The sequence below is a fragment of the Rhincodon typus genome, chromosome 1 (genome assembly GCF_021869965.1).
Source record: "Rhincodon typus isolate 14 chromosome 1, sRhiTyp1.1, whole genome shotgun sequence".
Taxonomy (NCBI): domain Eukaryota; kingdom Metazoa; phylum Chordata; class Chondrichthyes; order Orectolobiformes; family Rhincodontidae; genus Rhincodon; species Rhincodon typus.
Genome location: NC_063332.1, coordinates 111032524 through 111052903, shown reverse-complemented (window position 1 = coordinate 111052903; position 20380 = coordinate 111032524). Strand labels below are relative to the sequence as shown.

Here is a 20380-nt window from a genome sequence, read left to right as displayed (position 1 = left end):
AGGGGAGTAAATCTCATCTCCCCTGAATTAACACTCCTGTGGGACAGCCAATATCGCAGGGATACGTTCCCTTCTGAGTCTTCAGGTGGCGAAGCAGAAAACTCTGCCATCTGAAAATCCAGCCCCAGCTTTCGGAAATAATTATGTACAGGCCTCAAGGTAAAAAATTTTCAGTTTATTGCTGATCACACATGTGCTGCTTCAGTCACTTGCGGGGTGCTGCTCGCATTTCAACTTCCTTTTCTTGTGGCCTAATTTGTTACAGTGTGAACAGGCCTCCCTCAGTGGTAATGTTGCTTGGCATGTGACAAAGAGCAGTTATTCTTCCTTCTGGAGTATTGGATTCCTACAGAGGTGGCACCAGCTAGACTTGGATTTGTTGATGATGTCTTGCTGCTGAGCAGTGGGCAACCTTTGATTCCCTCAAGCCCTGCATTACGGTAAATCTTTTGCCTGATGTTGCGTACAATTTGAATGTTGAAAGAGCAGCAACTGTATCTTCTCATTAAAAGAACACCACTTTTGGCAGGTTCATAAATGACTTAAGTGCAATGAATAGTACTTTTTATTTAAGAAATGCCAAATGGCTGGTAAATTTGGGCCTGCTCTTCATGGCTGTTGAATGGCAGATACTGACATCTGTTGCCTTATTGGCACAGCATCAAAGTATTAATTTTCTGATCCTAATTCAAAGCTGCACCTATTGAGGCCTTCTGTTGAACCTTTGTGTAGGGATCGCAGTTGCCTTCATTGTCTAGATATTGTTCCTTGAATCTTAGTCTGTAAGAGGTTGACACAAACATCAAATCAGGATTACCCATGTTCGTCTCTCTCCTTTATATTTGTTGTGGGGAGTCATGATATGTTAGGTTGCCAGAAAGTTTGCCGTCTAATTTTAACATTCCACAGTTATCAGAGTAGTGAGACAAGTCTGTGCGTTCATGAATATAGGAAATGATGGCAATGATTTGTTTTTGTATCATCCTTTCCGAGGGTAACCTGAATGTCTTGGCCTCAAAGCCAAAGAAGTGGTGACAGGAGGGCTGAATGTTCAGGACCCCAATGTCTATACTAGTGCGAGTCCTCACAATACCAGCTGCTATGTTTATTCTCATATTAAGGAAGGCGTTTGGGGTCCAGATGCTACTGGTCCAAACAGAACGAGAGTTTGAGAGCAGTCCTCTGAATCTATATTAAAAATTACAAGGGGTGAAGCTGTTAGGCTTATCTGAGGACCAGGTGAATGGGAGAATGGCTTACACTTCCAGTGAATAATGGTCTGATGAAACTAAGTTCATGAGGCAAATGCAGAGTTTCTGCCTTCCTTTCATATCACTTTCCCTTCATGAGCGATCTGTGTTATCTTAGCATATGGTTAGTCAAACATTCTGACCTGCTGCAGCTGTGTTAGAGGTCCTGGGCAGCTTGCAGACATAGATGTGAATTGGTGTGTATAGGATCTTTTTGCACCCCCACAGCTCCTCCATGGATAATGGAGAGAGATTTACAGTCCTCTCTGACACTACCGTCTTTTCCACCAGGGCTCGGTCCTGCCATACAACAGGTCTGCAGTAGGGGTACTGGAAATGCTTCAGATGAGGAAATGACGGTGAACAATCAGACCTCTTTACTCACAGAGACAAGATTAGGAGATAGGGGAAAAAAGTGCTCATGTCCACTAAAGTTAACATTTCAAACTCCTGTCTCATTGTGTGACTTTAGAGAGTGTTTACTCCAACAGTATAGAATAAGCAAAATTCTTTAATATGTTGAAGTCCAATTGCTGTCCATCTTATAGATGACAATGTGAAGCACTGCCACCCTCTGGACACATTGTAAGTGCAATATATATTGTATTTTAAACTCTTGTTGAAATGAAGTCAAGTGCTTCATTGTTCTGTTTTGAATATTCCTTTCATATCATGTAGTTCCTCCTGGCTTAAAACTTTTGACACTTTAGAAAGGAGAGAACTTGTCCATTTGTAGAAACAGTGGATAGCACCTTGATATCACATAATTGCTCTGCATCATACCTGGGCTATTGGGAGGAAACTGAGTTTCCTTAAGTTGTTGAAGGTGCTTAAATCGTGGATAAAGTCAGTAGAATTATGTCTTGTTGTCTGCACACTACAATTGTACATTGGATCACTGAGTCCAGAAAAGATGTACAAGAAAGTTATCAGAATCGAGTGGATGCAACTTTCAGAAAAGGTTCAGCAAGCTGGCCTCTTCTCTGGAGAAGCAATGAAAGGGGGACTTGATGAGATTATTTTTTTAAATTATGAAGGGATTTGATATGGAGATACGTTCCACCTTTGGATGAGTTTAGAATAAGTAGATCTAAATATGAGATGAAAACTGACAGATCAGGAAAGAATTTAGGATTTTTATTCTTGAAAGAGTTGGAAATGTGTGACAGATTGAACATGAAATGATAGGAGTAGTTACTCTTCATACATTTAGGAGGATGATTCACACCTACACAATGAAGAAATGATTAGAGCAACAGAGGAAGAGTGGTTGTTCACATTTGTGTCAGTAAAGCGATAACTTTACTTTCTCTCGAGATTCTCCCAATTGCCCATTGTAATTTAAGTCCTAGATTGGGAGAATTCCCATGAGAATTCTATCTTGGGGTCAGTGAGCTCTATAACCATCACACCCATTACTTTTCTTGCCCAATACCAATCAACATGAATTTCACAGCATGGGCACAAGATGGAAATCTTGAGCTGGAAGCTTATTTGATTTTTGACATACATACATGTGTGCCCCTTAGGTAATTGTTGTACCTTGACAGCTACAGACAGACAGCTCATGATAGCTGGAACCATCATGTCTGTCCTGCATCGTACCACACCGAGTTGCACAGGACCATCGTAAGTGAGATACGTTTATTCGGAAACCTATTTCATAGAAGAAAAAAATGATGATTCACAGAACACAATAATGGCAAAAAGCAGAATTTTTTAAATCACATTTTCAAACCAGGATGAATATGCTTTTTCTTTATGCAAAAGCTTAACTGCAGCACATAACCTGACCTATTCATTTGTTAATGCAGATGTTTATATCCAGTGAAAAATTTTGCTTTTCAACACTACCTTTGTCACTTTTGTGAGCATTACCTGTGGTCATATGGGTGGTTGCGAGCTTTAATGGAGCCTATCAGACTCTGATATTCAGCATTTCACTCCCTTCATAGGATCTTATTTTGTTGGGGGATAGATGTAGCAGTAAATCTGAAAATGGTTCCTGTAAGTGTTTACAAATTATCTATGAGAATGTAAAGGACCTAATAAATGAATAGTCTGTGCTGAAATTATTCAAAATTCAATGCAGTCATGCCATCGATCTTCTTATTGCAGTCAAATCATGAGTTTTCTCACGTTGTAGGAAGCAAACAAACGAGAGAGGATGCAGAGTAGAAGCAATTGAAATGTGAATCACACCTCTAAAAGATTCTCTACATAGTTGTATATTTATTTTAAAAAAGCTTGTTAGTTTACTTGTGCTGTTTGTATGTGACTGCAGTTGCTGGAATTACAGAGTGCTTTCCAGCTGCTGCTTAGAAATGATTTCTTTCCCTCTTATTGAATCGTTATCTCCTATTTTCTCCTCTTATTTCTGCCTCCTGAAGGTGAAGACTAAAGTAGGGTTCTCAGGATATGAATTTCGCTGACAAGACCCAGTTATTGCCCTTGAGAGATGGACCATATTTTTAAAACCACTGCAGTCCTTGTGGTGAAAATACTCCCACGGTATTAGCCAGAAGATCAGCTCTCAACGTGTGAGCACCAATGCCATTGGAGGCTCAGGTTTTCACAGCATGCTGTTGCTGATATGTGTAGCCTCCTGTTTCTCCGAGAGCCAGATGGCCACTGAGGTTCCTATCATTGGCAGGTTTGAAAGGCTTCTCTCCCATCCTCAGCAAAGATCACTTATTACCAGCCTTTCTCATCCTGCAGCAGGATCACCAAGTAAGAGTGAGTGCTCCAAGGAGCAGAGATGGCATTTCCCTTCCATTGCTGTGGTTGCTGAAGTTTCAAGGATCCATGTCCAGTTCAGCTGTTCTGACTCCTGCAGGATCCCTTTACTTAAAAACCCTTCCACTGACAGATCGAACAGATCATCCATACTGCACCTGGAAACCCAGAAAAATGGTCTGCCCTGTTAAAAGGCTACCTTTTCGCATTTGTGTCAGATGAAGTAAAATTCCACGATGTAAATTAGTAAAAAAATAATATTTTTCTTCTAAATTGGAGAAGAATGTCCCGTTTTTTTTTCCTAACCAAAAAGGAAAGGTCAGGAGATGTGTGTATTACATCTGTAAATTTTAGCATCTGTATTGGGATCTTTCTCTTGACTACAGCTATACTAGTAACAAACTGGATACTGATAATGTCAATGGTATCTATTTCAAAATTAAATTGCAACATGAACCATTTCATACACAAATCATATTTGAAATTAATTTGTGCTCATTGATACTATAACGGCAGTGTGGAACTTCAAACACAAACTTTAACAGTCAGCATTTTGAAGGACACAATCTACTCCTGAATATTCTAACTTTTTAAATTTATAAATTTTACACTGAAGTTTGACAGCATTTCATGGATTTTTATGGCCATAGAAACTTAGATTACCTTAGGGACTAGTGTTCAGCTCCATAAATTTTTATCTGTACACTGTATAAATAGTTTTTAGTTGTCACTTAGCTTTACATTATTACATTGCACTGCAAGGTGTTAGATAACTAGGTGGCTTTATAAATCATGAAGCAGCACGGTATGGCACAACTCATAACGCAGCATAATTCACATTTCCTTAGGTACCAATTTTTGTTCCCAATTTTCTTTTAGTTATTGATCCTAAAGATAAAACCTGGAAAACAAGTTTTTAAATTGCAACTGTTGTCAAATGGCTTTAACAAAGACCTTCAACAGATTAATCAGAGGAAAGACAGTTCCAGTAATTTACCCACTCTCTTCCTACAGAGATTCAGAGTAAGAAATATCATTGAACAGCATGCATATATGTGATGGAGTAATCTTTATTGATGAAAGCTCTCTGTTGTTTATACTGTCTAAATTTCAGCATCAGAGGAGCACTCCTACAACAATAGAATGAAATTTTCTAGGCTGTCACGTGAGATCCAATTTTGCAAATCATGCTCTGTAGAATTTCAGCTGGCTCAGGAGTTACTGATGAGGATTCATTTATTTAAAATTGTCACTGAGATTGGCAAGAGAGTTTGGAAGTACTGTCTGTACTCAATAAAAACAATATACTTTGACACAAGTGAGCAGTTGAGGTAGGGAGAGTATTAAATGGAAGTCTGTTACTTTGGCCTGGAATTTCCCATGGCTAGCGAGTTAGAGCAGTACAGGCAAGAGCTGCAAGCTGACGCTATCCAGAATCCTGGATGCAGCACATTCTATGGGAATTTCTCAGGGAATTGAAGATTTTCGGGGGCAATTCTCACCACATTTGGAGCCCTCCAGTAAGATTCCATAAAAGATGGAAGATGCAGTGTGTTCTGCTTCTCTAAATAGTTACCCAGGAAAAGTTGGTTGATTTAAAAACTTCGTCTAACTATCTGGTAACTATTAAGCCAAACAAGCCCCAAACAATACATTTCCTAACCCCTTGTACCTGTCCTGAACTGAGCCCCATCTGTTCTCCTGCCAAATGCTCCTCTGACAACTCTTTCTGACACCGCCCCCACCCCCATCAGCCCCAACGTCCCCCAATTTCTGCTGGTGATAGCAGTGACATCTAGCATCCCATGGACTTTGGACCCTAACATTCTAACCATCTTCCACCCTAACCCTACACTTACTTAGCCTACTTACCCTTTCACAGCAGCTGTCAAAGCACCAGACAGTGCTGCTAGTCATTTACATCGCAGAACGTGACGGATTGACTGCTGTGAGGCATGGTTCAATTTCCCCCGAATGTGCTGCTCCAAAGGGGATTTGTTGGATTTCACCTACACCCGGCATTTCTGAAGGAGCTGGAATCGAAATACCCAGCTAGAAATGTGGAGCTCAGTACCAATATTAAAAGAAATAACAGGAGTGGAGTGTCAATCTGACTGTGATTTGTATTTGAAATATTCAAGCCCGAGTTTCCTGTTGGGGAAAATGCATGGTGTGCAGAGCAAACAAGGAAATAGATAGTAGCTTAACAGTGACATGATAGGCTGAATGGCCTTGTATATTTCACATCTGTCTGATATTTCTGGTGCACTCATCGGGGCTTGCTTTGAGGTAATTTAGGTTATTAATTTATCACATCGGAATCTTGAAACTAACAAATAATAAAGGTTTTTTTATTCCACTAGTGAATCATGGGTCCTGAAAGTACCTGGATAGCCTTATAATCCACAATGTCACTCAGTTGAAATTGTTAGGTGTGTTGTATTTTAACCTGGTTTATTTTTATTTCAGAAGTTCGACACAGGGCCACAGCTCCTGCATAACTTGGGAGGATGGGTCACTGAGGGTGGATTACTACAGATCACCAACAGACTACTGCAGGCCACCGACAAAGATGCCAGTGACTCTGAGATCATCTTCAATCTAATACAAGAAAAGGAAACCCCTAAATTTGGTAGTTAATGGTTTACCTTATGAACATTTCACCAAATGTCTTTGAACTCTTGTACTTTTATATTATAATGACACAGTCTGATTCATTCATACTGTCAAAATTCTCATGTCAGGACTCTTGAGTTGTTTTAAGGCAATGAAAAGAGCTCTACTTCCTTTAGTATGGACTCAAAAGTAGAGCTTAATAGCCATATTTTAAACACCATCAGCTTATTGGAACTGTTTTGCACTTTCCAACTGAACATCATTCTTTCCTATCAGAGGATTCTTATTTCTGATGTTCCATTATCTTGTACAGTTGTTCATATCCACTTCAGTGTCTCTCTCAGTCATTGAATGTGTGTTGGTGATGTAATATAGCATCCTTCAGATATTATAGGAGCAAATTACTGCAGATGCTGGAATCTGTACTGAAAGCAACAAGTGCTGGAGATCGCAGCAGGTTGGACAGCATCCATGGAGAGAAAACAAGTTAATGTTTCAAGTCTAGATGATTCCTCATCAGAGCTGAAGTGAAGTGTGGAGGGGGCAGCATTTATGCTACAGTTGGGGAGTGTGTTGGGGTGGTGGGGTGTAGAGTGCTGATGAAAAAAGATGTTGATAGTTCAGATTAAGTGATCAGAATTTGAGAATGGCAGAACAATGGTGTATCTAACTGCCAGACTTGAAAGAGCAGATAGTTCCACTGGGATGTGGGAATGGGAGAGAGGCCATTGTGACAGAAAACATAACAAGTAAAATTGAAAGGAAGGGAAGAAATGGGAGTTGGTTCACAAATTGAAGGTGTTCCTTCTTGCATAATTGTATAGCTAACAGGTCAGTTGGCTGGATGTCTAGTCTGTGATCCAAATTGATACCAACAGCATGGATTCAGTTCCTGCACTGGCTGAAGTTACCATTGAAGGACTGTCCTTCTCCACCTCTTCCCTCACTTGAGGTGTGGTGACCATAAGATTAAACCACCACCAGTCGTCTCGCTCTCTCATGAGAAAGCAGCCTGATGGCCTGGTAAGACTACAGTGACTTTACCTTTTTCACTGGTTGGAAGAGAAGACATGAAAAAAAAACTAATGTTGCTTGATATTACACAGCCTCCTGGTTCCTGCCTATGAACAGTTCTCAGTTTTCAGGGAACCATCCCATTTTTGATTGATGACCCATGTGCCACTGCCCACTCTGTTTAACCATTTCTGAAGAAGGGTCTAGGCCCAAAATGTCAGCCTTCCTGCTCCTCTGATGCTGCTTGGCCTGCTGTGTTCATCCAGCTCTACACCTTGTTATCTCAGATTCTCCAGCATCTGCAGTTCCTACTATCTCTGTTTAACTAGAGTTCACCCTAGGCATACACTGCACCCTCTGTCCCAACTTGTGATCTCCTTACCTAACCCGCCTACTCACCTTCACTTGCAAGAAATGAACAACTTTGTGCTTCAGTGCATCAGGTAATTTCAAGAAAAGGGTGAGAAATATTTGAAATGCTACTACCAGCGGTGTGAAAATTCTTATTTTGAATTCGTATTTTGCCTGAAGGGCAAGATAGGAAATGAGCTTTCTTTCCTATATTCAGTCAGGTGCAAGGACTTACTCCATTGACTAAACATTCTCCCATCCGTGTAGCCATTAAATTTTATATTTCAGTCAATTTCAGTTTTGTGCAGACTTGCAGCTTCAAACTACTTGCTTGTCTTTTGCTTCGAGTAGCGCCAGTTATATGGAACAGATTTTGTGTTAAGTTGCTGTGTGTTTATTGTTACACTTAATTTTCAATAGGTGATGTGATCCTTTTGGTTCCAATGCCAGCTGATGGCCCAGCAGAGGGGTGGCAGAGGCTGCCTGATGGAAAAACAGCAACTGTGACAAACTCATTTACTCAGCAAGATCTTAATGAAGGCATTGTGTGGTATCAGCACTCAGGGGTAACTTCTGCAGAGGATTCATTCAGGTTTCAGGTACGGACATTGTGGGTTCAGTATAAAGTATCTTTAAGATGCTTTGAAACTGCTGTATTGCATTGCTTCTATCATTAGCGTCCAACTTGTTGGTCTCACAGAGTTATCTATCACCTACTGTAGACATTTTGTAGGGAGACTGGAGGGTACTAGCATTGTATCATTGTATAAAAAGAGGAAAAGGAATGTCCCAAATAACTACAGGACAGTCAGCCCAATATTGATACAAAAATAGAATTTGCTGAAGAAACTCAGCAGGCCTCAAAGCATCTGTGGAAAGAAAGCAGAGTCACTGTTTTGAATGCACTGATCCTTCTTTAGAAATACATTGGTAAGTGGCCAGAAGTTGGAAAAGAAAAATTCTGAGAGAAAGCATATATCATCACTTGGAGAGACGGAGGTGAATTAAGGACAGTAGAAGTCCACGTATATTTGTTTAAGCAACCCGATTTCAACAAGGCTTCTGACAAGATTCCACAGGTTAAATGAAACAGGAAGCAAAGGCTCAAGGGATTGAAGCTTAAGTAGCAAGTTGAATCCAAAATTAGCTCAGTGGAGAGTGGTCCTTTTGTGACTGAAAGGGTGTTTCTAATGGGGTTTCGCAGGGCTCGGTTCGCAATTTATCACTATATATAAATTATTTAGACTTGCATGTAGAGGGGCCTGATTCAAAAGTTTGCGGTTGATATGAAAATTGGCCAAGTCATTGATAGTAAGGAAGAAGGCTGCAGACTGCAGGAAAATATTGATGCATTAGTTAGCAGAGCAAACAAGTAGCAAGTGGAATTCATTCAGGAGAAGTGTGAGGTAATTGAGGACAAACAAGGCGACAATTCGTGTAGTAGTAAGATTCTAACAAACATAGAGGAACAGAAGAACCTTAGACTACATAAGTACTGATCCCTGAAGAGAGCCAGGCTTGGCAAAGGCGGTTAAAAAGTGATTTGGTATGATTTCCTTTACTGTTTGAAGACTGGAACCTAAAGAATAAGAGGCTTATAGGACCGTACAAAACACTTGTTAAACAATAGCTAGAGTACTGCAGAGATAGTAGGAACTGCAGATGCTGGAGAATCTGAGATAACTGGATGAACACAGCAGGCCAAGCAGCATCAGAGGAGCAGGAAGGCTGACGTTTCGGGCCGAGACCCTTCTTCTTCAGCTTGGCCTGCTGTGTTCATCCAGCTCTACACCTTGTTATCGCCAGAGTACTGCATACAGTTCCGGTTACTGAATTACAAGAAGAATGGTATCACACTAGAGATGATATAGAAACGATTTACAAAGATGTTGCAAGGAATGGAGAATTTTAGCTATAAGGAAAGATTGGATAGACAGAGTTTATTTGTTTGGAACAGAAGAGACCGAGGAGATTTTAATTAAGGTAAACGAAATTAAGGGCTGAGACAAACTGGATAGAAAAGACGTATTTCCCTCTGTAGAGAGATAAATAACAAGAAATTGTAGATTCAAAGTAGTTGGTGGATCGATTAGAGGGGAATTGAAGATGACTTTTTAAATACACAGACTGAGGGAGGTCTGGAACTTACTGCCTGATGGGATGGTAGATATCCTCATTGTAATTTTTTAAACATCCAGACATTTACTTGAGTTACTGTAACCTACAGGGCAATAAAAAACAAGACGTAGAAAGTAGAGTTAGGCTGATTAGCTCCTTTCCAGTGGGCATACGTTAGACCAAGTGACCACTTTTTATGCCATGAATGTTTCCATGTTGCCTCAGAATATCCCAAAACATTTTATGACCAATGAAGTAACTTTAAAACTTAGTAATTGTAGTGTAAGAAATATGACAGCAAAATCATGCTCAGCAAGCTTCCATAAATAGTAATGCTGATAATGGCAAGATAATCTGTTTTTCTGAGGTTAATTGAATGTTAAATATTGTCCAATAATCCACAGATTCTGCTCTTGCTTTTCTTCAAGATAATGTCATGGGATCTCTAATACATTTCTCTTGTATTAATGGAGACTTATTTCAATGGCTTAGCTGAAAGATACCTCCAAGAGTGCAACATTCCTTTTATAGTGCACTTAATGACTATCTAGATGTTTGTGCTCAAGCCTCTGTTATGAGACTTCAGTCTACAATCTTGTGACTTGGGGTGAGGTGCTACCAAATAAGCCACAACTGATATCCAGTGGAATTTTACAGTAATCCAGGCTCATATTAACTTTTTTTTTGAGTTTTTTTTGGCTAATTTTATTTGAATTCCCCAGCAGCCATTTTGGGATTTAACTCGTGTTTCTGAATCATTAGACCTGGTTTCTGGGTTATTAGTCCACTACTCTCAATCCTGCTATGGAGAGAAATCAGAGTTAACGTTTCAGGACAGTTCTGAGGAAGGGTCACTGGACCCGAAACATTAACTCTGATTTCTGTCCACAGATGCTGCCAGACCTGCTTAGCTTTTCCAGCAATTTCTGTTTTTGTCTCTGAATTACAACTTTCGCAGTTCTTTCGCTTTTTACAGAATGCTACCATTCTTGTTTTCTTAACTGCATCATTGTCGAGTTAGTACTAACTCCAACCTCAATACCATGTTTACTTCCAAAATAACAGTGACTATATTTGAATAGTATTTTGCAGACTCTGAAGTGCTTTGAAATGCCCTGAATTCATGCAAGATACCAATTAAGTGCCATTCTTTCTTTCAGTGAAAAATGCTTAAAATTCTACGCCATGCTGTATTTTAGCGCAGGAATGCTCCTTTCTGTTGACTGCTGTTGCAGGCACATTGCAAGAATGTAGACAGAAAACCAGCTTTGTAAGACACCAATAACACAAAATTGTTGCAGAAAAGGAGGGAATGCAGCAGGGAGTGATTTAAAAGACTCAAACCTTGGACTCATATTGTTGAAGATTACAAAGACTGGTTGTACTAATCTTTAAAATGATTATAATCTGGTTCACACAACACACAAGGAGCCAATCAACTAAACACTGATTTTATCCTGTTGGACTATGAAACATATTACATTTCTTTCGACCAAGCATTTTTAAAATGTCTCTTTATGTAATACGACAATATAATATCTGCCGCACATTCATTTCTTTTCATTGCAGGTTACAAATGGTGGCAGGACCTACACTGGAACTGAAAGTCATATATTTGAAATTGGAATTTTACCAAAAAATGAAAATGCTCCACGACTAGCTTCAGGCATTATCACTCCTCTGCAAATAACAGTAAGCATTACCTTATTGAGCTGGCACTCCTGCCAATGCCCCTACTCCCAGCTCGGGCTGCTACCACAGTGACTCTTTATTGTCATAAGTATAATGTAAATAGAGATGCGTTTTGATGTTTAATCTATTATTTGATTATTAACAGTAAGCATGACTTATACCTATTTGATTTGTCAATCTTTGTCAGGGAAAAGTAGAATGAAAAGTATCACATTTGATAAAGAGGATAAATATTCATTTTGTGAAATAGCTTTGAATAATGCTTTCTCATTAGGCACTTGAAGATTGGGTTACAGTCATCCAGGCTACGCAATTGTCGTTTGTAGATAGTGACACACCAAGCCAGGATCTCATCTACAACATCACTGTTCCACTACCCCCAGAATATGGCAAGTATTGATAATCCATATAGCGGGAAAGATTTCTTCCGCTCCATGTCAATTGATTTAATATTTTGAAATTTTATTTTTGAGAGAAGGAAATCTTCCTTGCTGTTGCTTTGAGATTGTTAATTAGTCAAATGTGACAGTGAATGTAAAAGGAAACAGATGGAATAAATAATACTTTGTATGTAAGAAATACAAAAGGCCAATCGTCCAAAAGAAAATTATCTAGGACCTTAATTATCTCATCATGGAATCTAATTGAATTTTGAGTAGCTATTTGTTTTCATATTTGTTCTCATGATATGGGCAACACCAGGAAAACTGCATTTAATGTACGTCTGTGTTGGCCTACGAACAAAGCTAAGTTTAGCCCCTTCAATAGACCTTAGGACATTTGACTCCCTAATGTCACAGGCTCTTTAACAAGCTCATTCCGCTTAATAGGCCATTAATTGGTAATGAGTGCATTCCTTGTTCGTCTCACTATCTTTAGGTACAGCGGTAGTGCACCCTACATCTGACCCAGAAGGCATGAGTTCAAGTCCCATCTCCTCTAGGGTTCTGTCATAACACATTCGAAAAGGTTGATTAAAATATGAACAAAATGGTAGGAACTGAAATACACCAGCAAATCCACATTTATGACGAGAAGATTGCTGGATTTTGAAAGGCCTGTAGGCGGGATAACCAAATTATTTGCTTTAGTGTAAGCAATCAAGCACTCGCTTTAAGCGGGTTCATGTGGTGCAGTGGTGGTGTCCCTACCTCAGGGCCAGGAGGCCTGGATTCAAGCCCCACCTGCTCCAGAGGTGTGTAATAACATCTGTGGACAGGTTGATTAAAAATATCTCTTGAACTAACCTCTGCCACTATAATTTTCAAATCTTACTTACACTAGTTTCCAACTATTTGGCCCTTTGAAAATTTGGCAACAGAGTCTAAGCTAGGAAGCATCATTTGAGAACTTTTAATTTAATGTAAAGTTATTTGTAGAAAGCAAATTGAAGCGAGGGTAAGTGGGATTCAAAATGATAAAGTGACAAAGTGAATGGAAGTGATTTTTTTTTTAAAGCCTATAAAATGTCTTAAGATCTGAAGGTTCGAAACTCAGTATCCCCACAACACCCACCCTTTCCTCTCCACTCCAGCCTCTCACAAAGGAAAAGTCACTTGGAAACAAACAATGCTGAAAAATTGTCACCAGATCAGACCACCCCTTCAGTGGAGAGGAAGCCTGGCAGCTCAGGCAACCCTGGCAGTACCAAAACTCCAAAGTGGATGCTACAGGGACTGCAAGGAGGTTGGGGATAGACACTGGGTGGAGCTGCAGGTTTGGAGACCAGTTGGGGAGGTACAATGGCAGCATCCCAAATGACATTCCCCCTCCCCCTCCCCACCCCCCCCACCATTCTTTCCTATCCTTTTAACAATTCTGTTTTTATAAATCGCCTTCCCACTGTTTCTTGCTTCCACTGCTCAGTCTGTTATAGATGTAGAGGTAGATTAAATGCCTTAAGTGTACATTCATTGGCTAGTTAAGGATTTGAATAGTCTTCAGGGTGGCAGGCTGGTGTGTATAATACCTATCAGATGCCTGGGAATTGAATCAGAATGGGTATACGACAGTGGGCATTTTATTTTTTGTGCTCCCCCACTGAAACCATACCAGGGATGAGGCATACCTAAGTTTTTAATGTGAGAGTGTTTGTTTAACTGTAGTTAAAATTCATCAGGTTAAATATTCACATATATCTAAATGTATAATCCCTAATATTATGGAGCATGTTTAGTGATTATCCAGCAGGAAGTTCCACAACTTTATGCCCTTCATATACTGGAATACTGAATCTGATGGCATGTTACCAGTGTAGGGGAGCTTTTGCAAAAGCAGTGCAACTTCTGGATTTCCATATGAATCTCTATTTGAGCAAATGCCAGAGTTTGCTGCCCAATATACTTCAGGATGAAGTAAGCAATGTCAGAATCACTGTTATTCTGCCCACTCAATCAAGGTGCACATAAGGTGCAAAAAATCTGCAGATGCTGGAATCCAGGGTGGACAAACCGGAGATTGGTAGAACACAGCAAGCATCTGGAGGAAAGGAGAAGTCAACATTTTGGGTATTACCCTTCTTTGGGGCTGGATGGGGGGGTACGGGGAGCTGCAGATAAAGAATCTGAAGGGGAGGGTAGCAGAATGATGGTGATAGGTAGACACCCAGTAGTAGGTACGACCTGGTTGGTCAATGGGAGGGATGAATCCGGTTGGTACCAGGAAGGGAGGGTATGTAGGTGGAATGGAAGGGAGGAGGTGGGGCTGGAAAGGGAGCCGGGGGATTGGTGGGAAAGTGGGAGGGTGGTGGTTGGTGGGGAGTGTGATGTGAACTAAAGAGTGGCAATGGGAATGGTCCTTGCAGAAGGCAGAAAGGGATGGGGAGTGGAAGATGTTCTGGGTGGTGGGGTCTAATTGGAGTTGGCAGAAGTGTTTGAGGATGATACATTGGATGTGGAGGCTGGTAGGGTGGAAAGTGAGGACAAGGGGGACCCTATATTGTATTTGGACGAAAGAGTTTAAAGCTGTGGAGCAGGGAATGGAGATGGCGTGGTGGAGGGCTGTCTGGATGATGGAGGGAGGAAAAGAACATGGTTTGAAATAGGAGGACTCCTGGGATGCTTGGGAGTGGAACGTCTCCTCGTCAGAGCCGATGCAACGGAGAAGAGCAATTGGGAAAACGGGATGGAGTTCTTGCAGGAAGCAGAGTGGGAGGAGATGTAGTCTAGGTAGCTATTGGAATCTGTGGGTTTATTGTAAATGTCGGTCCATAAACTGCCGCCAGAAATGGAAACGGAGCGGTCAAGAAAGGGGAGGGAGATGTCTGAGATATGCTGGAAATGGAAAGAGACACCTCCGTCCCCTTTCTTGACTTCTCCATTTCCATTTGCGGCAACAGTTTACAGACCAACATTTACTATAAACATAGTCTCCCATTGCCACCTCGACTACACCTCCTCCCACCCTGTATCCTGCAAAAACTCCATCCCATTTAACAAATTCCTCCATCTCTGTTGCATCTGTTCTGACTAGGAGATATTCCACTCCCAAACATCCCAGATGTCCTTCTATTTCAAACAATGTCCTTTTCCAACCTCTGTCATCCAGACAGCCTACCACTGTGCCTCCTCCATTCCCCAATCCACAGCTCTAAACCCACCATCCAAACATAATAAAGATAGGAGCCCCCTTGTCCTCACTCTCCACTCTGTCTTCCGCAAGGACCATTCCCTTCGCCACTCCTTAGTTCGTGCCACTTCTCCACCAACCACTCGAACTTCCCCCGGTACCTTTCCCTGTAACCGTAAAAGATGCAACACCTACCCACACACCACTTCTCTCACCTCCATTTTTTGGCCCTAAACAGTCCTTCCAAGTGAGACAGAGTTTCACCTGCATCCCTTCCAACCTAATCCACTGCATCCAGTGCTCCCGATGTGGTCTTCTCTACGTTGCTGAGGCCAAACGTAGACTAGGTGACTGTTTCGCCGAGCATCTTTGCCTGGCCCAAAACAGCCAGTCTAATCTCCCAGTCACCACCTATCTCAAATCCGTGCCCCATCTCCCACTCCCCAGCTGACATGTCCATCCTCAACCTTCTCCAGTGTTGCAGAGAATCATTTCGCAAATTTGAGGAACAACACTTTATCTTCCGCCTGGGCACCCTCCAGCCTGCAGGACTTAACATTGAGTTCTCTAATTTCAAATAACCTTCCCACCCAGCCCCTGGCTCCCTTTCCAGCCGGACCTTCTCCCTTCCATTCCACCTTCTGACCCTCCCTTCCAGCTACCAATTGGATTCCCATTGACCAACCAGGTTGTCCTACTACCAGTGTCCACCTATCACCACCATTCAGCTACCCCCCACCTCCCCCCGAGCCCAACATTTTATCTGCAGCTCCCCCAAACCCCACATCCAGTCCTGAAGAAGGGTAATACCCGAAACATTGACTTCTCCTTTCCTCCAGATGCTGCCTGGCCTGCTGTGCTCTTCCAGCCTCCTACTTGTCTACAAAAGTGCATATAAATCAGCATTACAATAGGGAGCCGAAAGCTTATTAATTTTTGTGTTGTATCAATATTGTGTTGCCTTTTTCAGGCACTATTGAGCACTCTGACAGCCCTTTGTTCCCAGTCACATTCTTCACTCAGGCTGACATTGACCATGGGAAGATTCTGTACCGTCCTCCAGCATCATCTTCACATGTGCAAGGCTTATTCAAATTTTCTTTCACTGGTAAGAAAGATTCTGCAAATTTTTTTACACTGATAATGTTAGTACTTCTTATTCTAAGACCTGTTCATGAGTTTTTCATCCGCAAAGTCAGTACTGCGTACATTTTGAGGGAAGGTATAACTTGCACACAGTCATAAATGGTCAGGAGCAGCTCGGACCCTGGCAATTCTGTCAGCCATCTTTTGACTCTACAATAAAGTGCAGATAAAGGCCATTCGGCCCATCACTCTACAATAGTGTTTCCTTTTTGTGGTAATACATTCGAGGCAGTCTTTTCCATGGTGATTCAAGTCATAGCTTACACATGTCATGATGGTTTCTGATTCTGGGTCTTTAATATTAATGACGAGACTACATTTTCCTTTATACTTCTCCATGATCACCACGGCCTGTTTCTGCTAGGTAGAATTAACAAAAATTCCTGGCATGAATACTTTCTTTCACACTAATTACTGAATGTACATCTGATTAATACAAAGTTTGGTGTTGAAGACCGTCAAAGAAAAGATTTTCCTCTGAATTTGGTTGAGCATAAAGGGTCAATTGGACACAATTCACAAGGTCAAAACCTTCATTTTGTCCATTCTGTGGATGAATGAAATGAAGCGGATGTCAGTACAGCCATGACCCTTTCATCTCCTACCAATCAATTTTCATCTACACACAGTGCCCAATGAAAATAAGCAAAAGATCCACTACAGTGTTAAATTGCCATCTCTGTCTGTTCGGTCAGAAGACTGTATCTTAGCTCATTATCTACTCCTGCTCCTTCTTGAGACATTAGTCATGACAGTTCTTTTGTCATTAGTGGTTAGCCGTTGCCTTCCTTTCTCGGAGGTACACTGAGGAGGTATGTGTCAAGTCTACCTCAATCAGAGTGGGAATTGAACCCACATTATTGATGTGGTTCTAAACCCCACATTAGTCATCTAACATACTGAATTAATTAATTGTTGGTTTTAAATTTACTGGATGAATTTTGTACCCATTCAAGGTGAGTAAGGTCAGTGTTGGAGAGCAGGACATGTTTACTTCTTGATCATCTCCAGTCAATGCCAATTAAGTCTAATTGTAGCACGAAAGAGCCACTAAACCTTTGGATTTTGCACGCAAGCAATACTACTCTGGGTAATTTTAATGTTGTGTCTTAGAAAAAGGTTGAGATTACCTAAACTAATAAAAGTTAGCAAAAATAACTCTTCCATCATTAGAATCATAGAATCCCTTCAGTGCAGTCTGCACAACTGTCCAAAGAGCATCCCTGTAACTCTGTATTTACCATAGCTGACCTACCTAGCTTGCACAACCCTGGACATAATGGGTAATTTAGCACGGCCAATCCACCTAACTTGCATGTCTTTGGACTGTGTGCAGAAACCGGAGCACCTGGAGGAAACCCATGCAGACACAGGGAGAACGTGCAAACTCCACACGCAGCCACTCAAGGCTAGAATCAAACCCAGATCCCTGGCACTGAGACAGCAGTGCTAACCACTGAGCCACTGTGCTGCCTGAGCTGGATTAATCCAAGCTGGATCTAAGAAGTGGAAGTCAGTTTCTAAATCACTGGATGATTGAGTCCTCAGTTTAAATCCTGCAAGTAATTACTGTGCTGATGTATATGTGTTTAGTAAGCTGTTAACTTCATGCAGTTCAATTTTTATGGTATTCAGGCTGAAAACCATTGTATGTACAGTCATGTAGGTGGATTTATTTATTCCATTTCCAATAGTGGGTATCTTCAAACTATGTAATTTGAACCTGGTTTCATTCTCCTAGGTCTGCCTGAATCGGTGAACTTCCTTTTCACAGGTATACTGTTCCTAAACATAAATCTTCCTCAAAATGGTTTGAATGAATGGGTTTTTAACACCTTCAGTCAAGTTCTTATGGGTAGCTTTGAATGTGGTGTAATTGAATCCTAACACTCTTGCACTTAACAGAAAGCTTTGGCAATGGTTATCAGAAACTTATACAGGAGCAACTTTGCAGACCTGCATGACTTTGAATACTTGATCCCAAATCTCATTTTTATACTAAATGACAATTTTCTATGAGTATGAATAATAAAATAACCACCAATTAGATTAAATCTTCATTTCAAAAGTTGCATTTACGGAAAAGAAAAGCAGCACTGTAATTCACACGTCATAATCCTCTCAGCATTTCATATATATTGGGTGGAATGGGAGTTATTCTACAAGCATGCAATTTCCATTATGGTTAACATCTTCTTTGCATGGCTGTCCAAATCTGGGTTCAAACTAGCAACAACTTTACAAAAGCATTCTTTATTTCAGTATTACCTATTCTACTGATATTGAAATGTTTGGTTTGTTTAAAAGGTATTTGCATTTTTCTGAAAAGAAGATTATTTTTAGACCCAAATAATTAAAACGATGACTATAATTTTTTCTTTGACAAACTAAGCGCTGTACATCCACAGCTGAAGAATAGACTTGACTTTCACTGTATTTGCCCCTTTTTTGAGTCCACTCTTTCTTACAATCTAGTGTAAATTACATCTGTTGGCTGAAGAGAAGGGACAAATGACCTGCTTCCATAACAATTCCAGCATTAGCCTGTAATTGCTGAAGGAGCTACAAAGATAACATAGGGTTTCCTGTGCGGAAGTGTCACTTTCCACTTTGTGGGAAGGTATCATGGATGCAATGTATTGAGATTGCCAAGAGAAACTTATGATCACTTCAGCTGTTCAGGTCTAAAAGAATCCCATGGAGATTTCTCACCATTGACCCAACTGAAGACTGAATTTTAGCTGTTTTCCCAGAGTCAGGATGGAGAAACAGCAGGGCTGCCTGCCAACAAACAGCACTTGATGCATTTAAAAGCCAATTACAGGTGGTATCTAGGATCTTCCAGTTGGCCTCCAGGTTCCCCACATGCAGTGGGGACAGTATTGCCTTGCCTGCTGGGGTTGAGCTGCAGGCTGCCTTGTTGGAGACATTCATTCCTCACAGTTGGCAGCCAGCTTCAGTGGCCTTTTTAAATGTTAAATTTTAAGACATTAGAGAGAGAGTGCCTTACCTGCCATGACATCCTACTGCCATTTCCAGTTTTGAGAGTGTACGTGCTGTATGGAATTAAATTGTGAACCTTCCTGTCCACTTGACCAATTTGGGGCAAATCACAGATGAGTGACTGTCTTCACTTGGTATAAGCTTCTGTCCCACACTTGAATCTGATGGCCCTGAAGTATGCAGGGAGAACTGTGCCCTTGAGTCCATTGGACTCAGTTCATGATTAAAACTGACATTCTTCCCCCCTACCCCCAATATATATACCTTCTAGCACATAAAAAATAATCAATTCATTTACTTTTTTAATGTACCTCTTTACTCTGATAAATCAGAAGCACTCATGAAATACCAACTCTGAAATGTTTTGCATTTTGCTCCCAAATAAAATATCGAAGAGTCCGCCCTCTCACATAAGAGGATGATACAATTTTGTAACATCCATCTGCTTGTATAGCGTGTATCGCATTACCATGGGTATTGTACTGAATTATCAAACTGAGATATTCAGTTCATTATAACTGCTCTGAATTAGTGATGCCTAAAGGCTCATTTTTCTTCAAAATGTGAAGTGACCGTATCTATTTGGAGATGTCTGGAGCCTTACAATGTTTGTTTTCTTTGTGCAGTTTCTGATGGTGAACATACATCCCCAGAAATGGTACTTACCATTCATCTACTGTCTACCAATCAGCAACCTCCTGTTTTTCAAATATCAGAGCCCTTCCTAGAGGTCAGCCAAGGAGGAAGAGCAACCATTGGTAAGACATTTGTCCTACTCAGTTGCCTGTTTGAGTGTCTCTACTTCTGCCTGTTTAATGTTAGGAATATTCAATTTCCAAACTCTGGGATGATTTACACATTATTTATATTACTGTATATGCAACAGT

General features: G+C 40.8%; 1 protein-coding gene across 3 annotated transcripts in view; it reads left to right on the top strand.

The window, feature by feature from the left end:
* fras1 (Fraser extracellular matrix complex subunit 1) overlaps window positions 1–20380 on the top strand; it is a 423924-nt gene that overhangs the window by 284077 nt on the left and 119467 nt on the right. For 2 of the 3 annotated variants that reach the window (XM_048599242.1, XM_048599254.1), the window contains 7 exons: window positions 6456–6618; window positions 8388–8566; window positions 11655–11777; window positions 12052–12166; window positions 16315–16452; window positions 18232–18264; window positions 20120–20251. In XM_048599242.1, the coding sequence (XP_048455199.1) occupies window positions 6456–6618; window positions 8388–8566; window positions 11655–11777; window positions 12052–12166; window positions 16315–16452; window positions 18232–18264; window positions 20120–20251 (883 nt within the window). The remainder of the gene's footprint in view (window positions 1–6455; window positions 6619–8387; window positions 8567–11654; window positions 11778–12051; window positions 12167–16314; window positions 16453–18231; window positions 18265–20119; window positions 20252–20380) is intronic. The other variant, XM_048599246.1, reaches the window with a different exon arrangement.